The 10509-nt window shown below is 44.1% G+C and overlaps 1 protein-coding gene across 1 annotated transcript; it reads left to right on the forward strand.

The window, feature by feature from the left end:
• Positions 1 to 7518: 7518 nt before the first annotated feature.
• Positions 7519 to 10006, forward strand: LOC142768935 (uncharacterized). The gene is made up of 2 exons (XM_075871528.1): positions 7519 to 8189; positions 9700 to 10006. Exons 1-2 carry the CDS (start codon positions 7712 to 7714, stop codon positions 9948 to 9950), a joined length of 729 nt encoding a protein of 242 aa, XP_075727643.1. The 5' UTR covers positions 7519 to 7711; the 3' UTR covers positions 9951 to 10006.
• The last annotated feature ends 503 nt before the right edge of the window (positions 10007 to 10509 follow it).

Raw genomic sequence — 10509 nt, forward strand, 5'->3', positions numbered from 1 at the left:
GTGAAGAAAGCACGTTTGGCTTTGGCGTCATCCATGGCTAAGCAAGATAACGAGTCATGGCCGGTAGACAAGCGCTGCTAGATTACGTTCCCTCCCCGCTCGCGCGGCGAGTGATATCGGGCGATTACTGCTGCCTGCGCCATGGTCACGCACAACGTTTTATATGTTGGCAGTGGAAGTGCTTCTCTACCGGCCATAACTCGTTATTTATTTATTTATTTATTTATTTATTTATTTATTTATTTATTTATTTATTTATTTATTTATTTATTGCTACACATGAAGCTGAAAGCGAACGCGTTTTTTTTTCCTGTCGGTTGATGGTACTGTAGGCAGCCGCCACATAAAGCCCCTTCTTTACCGCCGCAGAGCGCAGGCCTCGCGTTCGTGTGTTCCTTTTCATAAAGGATGACAGTGCACCTTTTTTGAAGCCATTCTGATGCTGAGGAACGCTAAAATAAAAGAAAAGACATCGTCCTCATGCTATCCGCCAACAATGTTTCAAACAAAGGCCGCATCAACGAAGCTTCTTACAATTAAAAATCTATGCTTAAGCAATACGTACACAAGTGCTAAAAGTGATCCGCGGAAAATTCACGTCGGAGCACTTTTGGTCATCTTTTTTTCCAGTGACACTTCGTACTTTGAAAATATCTCCAATAATAGGCTGGCCCTGGTCAGGGTAGTTTAATTCCCTTCGGCAACCAGGGCCACTTAATAGAGCACTTTAATCATAGAGCAGCTGAATAGAGCACCTAAAAGTACGCTCTTGGATGATTCATTGACTTGTACGTGGAGAGCGCAGTCGTTTATGTTGTATTTCGTGCTATACAAGTAGATTCACAAAGAACCAAGACCAACTATCCAGGCTGTCAGTTCAACATTTAAGTTTTAGCCCCATTGAAATGCAGCAGCTCTGACATGGGCGCTTTTCCAGCATTCTCGATAGTGATACACAATGAAGATAGCTTAAGATGCTAGGGTTAAACCAATTTGAGTTGGTTTCTTGTTTGCTGAAGCCATCACGAGATAGCTTTTGTAAGGAATAGCAGTGCGGAAAAGAAGCAAGCTCGTCACCTCCTGGGCAATGTTTTAAAAGTTCTTGCACGTATTTTAACAAGGCATAAATATCGATGTCATGGCGGAAATACGGTTACGAGGGCAATTCCCATGCTGTGCTGATGCTAAATTCGTCTAACGGTTTCTGCCATGACGTCGCCTATATATTGCGATGGCAGTGAAAAGTTGCCAGCAGGACTAACACATGTGGTCCATACCATTCCAACGCATTAAAGTGAAACTTCTTTCGGGTGTTAAAGTTAGGCTGACCATAGTTGCCACTCCAACCGGGTGCGGTTGTTAACTAAATTGAGCACACATTATTATAACTACAGAAACAAAGTAGCAGATCTATTATGATTACACGTAACATCCAGGTGACCAAAACAGGCGTACAGACCCCAATTTATCTCTATTTGTTTCCGCTAGTGCACTTCCACTCATACCCCAGTAATGGTTGTACCCTGCCACTATCACGGATGCCTTCTAGGAAGGCCTCCGAGATAAATTCGGAGGCCTTCTTAATTACATTTCAAGTCCAATAGGCTTATCGGTATTTCGAAATTTTCTCTCATTACCAAAAATTGGTAGGAATACAGTGACGGGAGACTTGAATACCATTTCAGCATTAGGTGAAAAACGAATTTGAAGGGATGCCTTCCTCTATGCGAATTCTCTCACTGGCTATTATAGCCCCCGAGAGAATCTTAGCAGCGAATCTCTTCTAACAAATCTTGTCTTTCGCCCCTGTACCTAAAAAAAAACTATCATCGTCACAAGCAAGTATGTGCCGCAGCAACTGGGTAAATTCCGCCACCCAGCCCAGGTCAACCAACAGCGAAGAAGGATAGGCCTAAAAAGGGGCATCTGCCATATGAATTTGTTCGGCCTATCAGAAAACTATCATCGCAAACGGGTATGTACCGCAGATATTCCTATTACTCACTGCTAGTCCACGAGAAAAAAAGAAGTCAACAGCTAGGCCAACAAATCGCTGCGAAGCAATAGCGGGGAACTGCAGACCCTGAGCACGTATACAAAGATAGAGCACCAGGAATCAGAGGAGGTAAGGGCCGCTGCAAAACTCGGAAGTGATAGAAGGCCTACGCCACCGATTAAAGTACCCTTGTCGTGTGTGTGATTTAACTCGAACCTCTTTGAAATTATAATCAATGTATAAAACCTAGCATCACCGAGCTAAAGCCTAGCACCTAGCAGGAACCTATAAAAAAACATGGATCACCAAGCTAATGACGATAAGCAACCTAGACGCAACTAGATTAGTCTTCAGAGTTGTCCGGTTTCGCTGTTTCAACGCTTGTACGGTTTAACGCAAGGTTAGACTTTTTTTTTCTGCACATCGTTAGCCGGTGTTCTTAGTTCCATGCTCGGACACTCCCGACGATGACCTCAAGCAGCTCGTTTTTGTTAGAATGGTTACTAACCGAACTGGACGTTGTTACAGGCAGTGCCTTCTTACTTCGTAAACTGCTGCAGTCGTAATACGATTCTGATGATGACGAACATGATGTATTGGTGGCACTCGTCCACAAAGAGAAAGTGTGATACGTGGGAATGGTTGTTTTTGTTTTCGTTCTGACCTTGCCAATCTCACTCACTAAGTACAATCTGGTATTGAGTTCATCTTTTCAACTCCAGAATTGATGCAGGTGAAATTAGGAGCACTTTTACGAGATGTCTTGGAGTCTCCAAGAGCAAAAAACGGGTCATTATACATAAAACCACAAAATCGTATGCCATATGTATGCTTGCCGTTCAACTTCAGAACACATATGTATGTGCTGCATGCTTGCCATCCCACTTAAATATCGCATACAATTTCTACGCTCTCCAGTATTGTTGCACTGACCAGCGACGTAATGGTAGTAATTGGCATATAATACTCGTTCTTTCTTTTTAATTCGACAATATTGTGTTCACGTTGCCTAAAATCTTATGTGTGAAAAGCTCGGCAATTTTCACTGCCATTTTCGTTACATGACAGACACGCACGTCAGAATGACATGAAGCTACTTTGTGAATATCAAATATAAAAGCAAACGAATTAAACATTCTTAAGCGGTTATGTTGAAACGAGGGTGACACATGTCAGCCAACTTGACATCGTGCATGCTTAAAATGTGTGTGGTATCTGTCGCCGTATAATCTCCGGAGGGGTATGATCAGTGTGCGACCGACAGCAAAGTGCTCGCGCATTCATGCTGCCACAAATGCACGCTCACACAAACACAGGTTTCCCGTGAAATGAAGTTTATTGAACGATGTTTCGACAAGTTGTTTGATTGCGTGATGAGATGCTAATGTTCGGTGATTATAAAATCGCCATCGAATCATGTTTTTTTTAAAACTTGTTTGGCTTGGCCACTCTTCGAGTTGTGTTTGCAGATCAGTGAGGTCCTCGGAATGTGATCGGGTGAATTTACCATGCCAGCTTCATTTCGTGGGGAAAGTTGTGCCGTAGGAGAAGGCACTGTAGGGAAGCCGCCTACATGTTGAGCCAGCCGCGCACCGTGCGAGTGCTGTTTGTCACGACGCTGGACGCCATGAGTACAGATGCACCGAACACCAGCTGAGTAAGATCCCAAAAGCTGCTGATGTAACGGCGGGCTCTCTCTGCGAGAAAAAAAAAGAGAAACGATAATGCGTCACGTGAAAATCTGATAACAACCGAGTTAAATGAAATCTCATATAGCAATGGTGTTCGATGGCGTCCTTGGTGACTGGTATGTGGTTCAAAATTCGCAAGCGTGGTTTCAAACTTTATGGTACACGCGAAGAACCTTTGACCTAACAAATTGGGCAGATCATTGATTGGTTTACTGATGCGAGATCAGTGACCAATTATTACACTGACAATACATATAGCTGTAGCATAGCGTTCGCAGCAACACGACAAGCTTTATTTTATAATCTGTCGTCTTGGGCACAGGTTTGCAGACAAAAGAACCACCACTGACCTATAAATCACTGCATTAACTGGTAGATATCTCAGTAATAAACTAGTTCCACCTGAACGAATACGTGGAACTGTATTCTTGACTTTCCTATAAACCAGAGAGTGCGCTTTAAAACCAATGCCTGTAACATTGTTCCAATCAAATAAGTGCGACACTATTAGTTTCGAATGTTTAAGTGCATCATATAAGCATTATCTTGCCCACACGTGGTGCATAATGTCAGGGCACAAAAAATAAAATGTGTGTGAAGAGCGAGGGATTGTGCTGAGGTGCTGAATGAACGGTACACGGTGACATAAGTAGCGTGTCATGACGGAAGGTTTTTCTGCTAAGAATAACGGAAATAACTGAAGTATTCGGGATGCATCAAATGGGTGTTCATCTAAGGTGTATGTCTAATTCAACTACGAGGATAAGTTCGTTCTTCTTGCTGCCCTTTCCAATTATTGTAGGAGAACACATTACCGCTATATTTATCAAGACTTTTGCGCATATCTTTCATAACTACCCAATTAACAGAAACAGGCAGAGTGACTTAAAAAATGCAAGAGCCATGCCTCATTAACATATATACGCAAGGCCATTCCACTTCCAGTACAATGCCAAGCGCACGACATGGCGTGTCGTGTCGAAAAGAAAGACCACTTCACTAAATTGGGCTACACTACCCAACAGAATCTTAAGACCTAAAGCACATTCTTCCTTGTGGTCACAGCCCTGCCAAAGCTACAGAACGAACACAACTTCCTAATATAGAGTTCTTTTTTTTTTGCATGAGAGATACTACACCGGTACAATATTTTGCAATAACAAGTAAAGACATTACCAAAGTAGGAGACGGTGCCGGGCTGGTCTTGGGCAGTCCTGCGTCCCCTGGGAGACCTAACTTGCTTACGCTGCCGCATCTCCCAGAGGCGCCAAACCCTTTTGAAGATTTTGCGGGCCGGGCGGGCACCACGCTCCCATGCTCCAGGACGCGGCATTTCGTACGAACTGTTCTGGTGGTGAGGACCAAGTGAACCGAGGTGGTCCTAGCACCGTGTTAATATATACTGAAATCCAAGCTTGCGCATGTCTCACGTCCCTGGCTTCTTTGCGACTGCGGTCACGTGATATCTAGATGGCTGAAATCAACTCGGGTCACACTGCCCACAGGCAAAAAGATATAATATCGCTTTCAATGTCGACGACTCATTACAATGAGTTACATTGGTTTTTGATGCTGCACTCGATGCCAGATAAATGTTCGAACACGACAAGCGGTAAAAAGTGTAAGGGCTCACAAGTTAGTCGATACAATGGTGCTACTCGGAAAAACTTGAGCCAAAGCTTCTAATATTTCTCGGGCCACCCGATCCTTGCATTTGAACCACAATCCTCTCCATTGCTTATCACCGATAACAGCGTTCCTTCCGTTCATATACCCTAAAAAGAGCTGAGTATTTCGATGTAAATCTTGCATGCCTAACGTGGTGTCTCGTGGTACTCTCACGCGTGCACTTGCTCGACGTGTTTATGTCTTGTCTTGGTAAAGTTAAAACTTAGCGGACAGTTAGGTTTCGCTTTGAAGCACTGAACGTGATAGCGTAATTCAACTCTGTTCGCATGGCCCACCGGATTTCCAGCCTGGCTTCGCTTCAAGCAACGTTTGTACTTCTATTGATAGGCCCTTTCTACCACCCTAGAAGGCCTACAGCAAGCGCCGTTTCGGTGTGCCTCCTACGACACAATTCTTCTTCTTCTTGCGAGTTGGCTTGGTACCCATGGTGCGTGCGTAAGGGAACATATGGAGCTGCGTTGGTTCACATTTTGTCGATTCTCTTCTAAAAAAAAATTGTAATCACCTCACGTCAGAAAACAACGAGAGCGAATGTTTCTGCGAGCAACCCGCCTTGTCGAACGATTACGACACTCCCGTGTGCTTTTGTCCTTGTCTCCCTCTCTCTCAAATCTTCCTCACTTTTCTGTCTCCCCTTAGCCCTTTTCCTGTCGAGGGTAACATACCAAATATTTATTTTCTGGTTAACCACGCCGCCATTCTACAATGCATTTCCCTCTTGCTTGAAGCCTGTGCGATCCTGTGCTTGTGCCATGCAATAGTGATTACGATAACGACAATCCTCCCAGTACATGCCATTCACATAGCTTGTTTTCTGAGGAAACACTGAGCACTGGCGTGTCTCTGCGGTACAACACCTGTCTGCCACGCGCAAGTCTGGCGTTTGATTCCAACTGGAACGTAAGAGTTTATATTCCTTATTTAATTGTACCTATTCCGAATTTCGCTTCACATACGATGGTGAGTAACCAATGATGCCGACAACGAATCCTAAAGCATTTCTTCGAAACAGCCTATTTCACGCTATAGCTTTAAAATAAGTTGCTCTTCAATGCTCGTCTTGTCTTCATGTCTTCTTTGTGTGTGTGTGTTTATAACTGACGCTGCCAGAATAATTGCCAATTCCGGTAACCAAGTAGCTATCATTGCCACTTTGATTGCCTGGAGACCTTTGAGGTCCGCCAGGCACTCATCTAGAAGGTGCGGCTGACGCTGAGGGTCTCAGATGATTGCCGGACTAATCATACCTCCCACTTTAGCCTCTCTCTCTCATTCAATTCAAATCATTGATAATAAATCAAACAGTAATATTTTTTTCTATTAGGTTGGTGGAGTGCAAACTTACAAATATATCAGCCAAGCCACGCCCTATCTATGCAAACACTGTTCCCACCCTATTAAACACGTGTGTTAATTTGGTTTTAGGACAAACCCATGTTGTGTATGTGATCCAGACACGAAGCAAGACTTTTTTTTCGTGTTGGGGGCAGGTTTATTTTAACTGTTTTCTGATGTATAGCAGTGCATGGTAACCCTATGCAGCATGTGCAGTGATGTAAGTTTTTGAAGGGAGGCAAGAAAGTTAAACGCTTAGCCTCCCCCTTCCTCTCTCCTAGCACGTCATGGATGTAAAAACAGAAAGCAACAGCCTTAGTTGGTATGCTGTTATCTTGTTAACCTATAAAAAGTGTATCGTTATAATTTTTGTAATTTCATCGCTATGGCTGAAGATTAGTTTCATCTCAGCGGCTTTCATATTTTTCATATTTGTTTTTCATATTTTTCATATTTCATACTATCACGTCCATTCTGGGCATTGCCAAAATTAAAAAAAAGCTTTAGAACCACCGACATCTCAACGAAGAGTATTGTCTTCTTAGCGATATGTGGTTTTGTTGGGCACGCCAGGAAAAATCTTTCCTAAAACTATTCTCCATCAAAATTTACTATTCCGAAATTCATCCCTTTGTTTGACCGCATGTATTGTATTATCGCTTATTTTTATAGCTATCAAAGGAGTTCCTCTTAAATCTTCGCGTGTACCTAGGCTAGGCGATCAATTAAAAAAATTTTTCTCTCTTACATCCACTGTCAGTTTCAAGGTCCATTGCCCATATATTGTAGGCGCGAAAAACTAAAAAGGCAATACGGCGAATAAGTAATCCCTCTCTTCATTTTTACAGACGTAAGCTAACTAAATTAGAGTATTCTAGAGCTACCTGGTTAATGGTCGATTCCTCAGCGTGGGTTATATGCCACAGATAATAGGCTCTACCCTACTCTAATCACCCGTAGCGGGCATGAGCCATCGACAAGGTTCAAGAAGAAGGACAAAATGGCCGAATTACATGACGACGCTAGCATGGGCAGCAAACCGACAAGCGACAGCACCGAACTGTCACGCACCGAAAGCATCTGCTCACAATCGAGCCTACGGGCCTCTGGCAAGTTCCACGTCACGCAGGACGACGTCCTGCGGGAACTCGGTTTCCTGCACCAGAAGATGGAACAGACAGCACTCCAATGCGAAGGTCTGTTCCGCACACCGGTCACGGATCTCGAAAGCGGTTCTGCCAAAAACGCCGCGTCAACGGGCGAGTCCACACCGGTTGACCCCAAACGAGTCGTCACGTTCCACGAGCTACCCAAGGACCCCGAGATCTCCATCTCGATGACCACTGCGATTCCGGTGAAGGACATCGAGATCCCCAACTCGAAATTTACGGCGGCTCCGACTCAGGAAGTCAAGCCGTCTTCTAGAAGCAGCTGGCTCAGCGTCAAGCTCAGCCACCTAAGTTTGAGCCGACAAACAGGTATATTCCAGTATATCATTTGGATGGTGTATCCCACCAGCAGCAGTGTGCTTGGGGAATACCGCCGTGAATGTAACTTTACCACTTGTAAAAACACACATATGTGTGCGTCCGAAAGGAGGGGGAAAATAGGGTGGCCCTATGCTTTAATCATCTAAAAGGGCTGCTCTTGTGTCGTATACCTTTACTCAGTTGAATCTATCGCGTTTTTTTTGCTTCATTGAGTAAGGTGATGGGTATGCATGCGTTTTGAGGATCACCAAGGACTCCTTACGTTGCATTAAAAGATCTGCTTTTCTCTAACGTTTATCCCTGGAAGTAGGCAAACCGTAGCAGATTGTTGTGCGAAGCACTTCATCGCTTCATCTTGATCTTTTTCGTACATGACGGATCTCGCTGTGTTTACGTACAACAGAGGTGGCTTTCCCAATGAAGCTTTGCCCCATAAATGAGAACGTTTTTGTCACGTCTGTGCACAAGAATGTTGAAGTTGCTTCGTAACGTAGACCTGCCTCAAAGGCACTACCAAGGAGAATGGGGGTCCCATTACCGGAACGTCTGCAGTTTGCACGAAAGTGCGCTGAACTTGCAAATACGACCGCACACATAACGTGTAAGACCGCATTTTAGTGGGCTTTGATCTCTTTTACGAAAATGGGGCTTTTTTCATATGCTTCATTTATTCTCAATTGGAGTCACAATCGCTATACAACACTACAAACTACAAATAATTATATCTATGCTTTTCATTGCTCAAGCCTGTCGGTTTAATTGATCTTTTCGGCACAGATATAGCATCCACAATGACGTCAGATGCCTCTCCTTCGCTCACACGAACGATAATAATGGTAGGCACTCGGCCTGCAAACACTCAAGACATACGTTGTATTGTGGTCACGTAAGCTAGGCACATACCGAGTTTTATTCAATACATTTACAGTACACATGGCGTCCATGTGCACCGCTGCACAGTGTTGGGTGCTGAAAGCGGGCGTACCTGTTGGGTTTTGGTGTGCCCTTAAAAACGTGCACTATACTCAATTTAATATTGTTGGTGGTATCAACTCCGAGCAATCTGATATGCCCATAACTAATCTCGTTTATGGGTGAGCCAACCATTCTTTATCTTTCCAAGTCAGTGCAGGGTCCAGAGTATAACCATGGCTGCACTAGGGCACTGCTTTCAGAACCACATTAAATACCGAAACTTAGACGGTATCTTACGTATTCGCCTAAGATGATACTACTTTGACTAAGCGTAAGTAATGACATCCGAGTCACTTCATGAAGATGTCACAGATATTGGTTATCTATGATGCCATATGCTGTTATCACGTGATCAAAATATTTATTGCACCACTCGCATTGGAAATGCCGATGATAAATTTTCTCGTTCGAGGAGGGTTCTAAGGTCTTCGCAAGTCTTAATAATATTGAATGTTTATTAAGCCTTATTTATAATGTTCACTAATAAGCCCTCATAAGCATTCATTCACCATCTGTCACGCAGGTGACAAAAGCGCGAAGCGCAAGACGAAAAAGAAGATGCAGGAAGCCAGGGATGCCACGTCGTCATCCAACCGACGACTCCGCTCCGCCCTCGGCCCATCACTGGGCTCCATCGGCTTCGTCGCTTTTGTGCTGGTTGCCATAATCCTGGTGGTTGCTTACGCGATCGCCTTCCGTGGTAGTCGCGACATTCAGCGATCCCAAGAACTCGCTCTGAGAAAGGCGACAAATGGGACTCTGTTGCACGAATGACGAGCGATAGTTATCACGGCATACGTTCGACAGAAATCACGCAATAAATCTGATTTACCGTCTGTTTTTTTGTAGCACGCGAAACAGCGTAATGTGAAAGTTATTGCGCGGGCGTCTATCGGCCCAGCGTCCCAAAGCTCTAGAGGCCATTTGGGAAAATATTGAAAAATGAAGATTTCCTGTTCTCCGCTCGTTGGCTTTTAAACGCTACAACAGTCAACCTCGCGATGAACTCGCCAGCGTTTCTCTCACTTTTGGGGGTTTTCATTTGCCCCAATGAAGCGTAGATTTGGTTAACTCTCACCTTCGTGGACTATATAAAAAAAAAAGACGGTTTCAGAGCATTCAATGCCTGGTTACGCCAAAGGATACAATGCAGGCGGTACCAATACTGTAGGTTTCCTGGAGCAAAAATAAAAAGAAAGCTTCGTCCTCGTACGGGAGTGCCCGCAGTTCAAGACGCAGAAAAGAGAGTGAGTGAAGTTTGATACGTCGAAAGATAATTCACCACGCAAGATGACTATACGGGCCATGGCGCTCTTTTAGTTTTAGGTCGACG

The sequence above is a fragment of the Rhipicephalus microplus genome, chromosome 8 (assembly GCF_043290135.1).
Source record: "Rhipicephalus microplus isolate Deutch F79 chromosome 8, USDA_Rmic, whole genome shotgun sequence".
NCBI classification, from domain to species: Eukaryota; Metazoa; Arthropoda; class Arachnida; order Ixodida; family Ixodidae; genus Rhipicephalus; species Rhipicephalus microplus.

Coding starts and splice junctions, on each gene's coding strand:
- LOC142768935 (XM_075871528.1), top strand. CDS start 7,712: ATGGCCGAATTACATGACGACGCTAGCATGGGCAGCAAACCGACAAGC. Junction 8,190..9,699: donor AAGTTTGAGCCGACAAACAG/GTATATTCCAGT, acceptor TCTGTCACGCAG/GTGACAAAAGCGCGAAGCGC.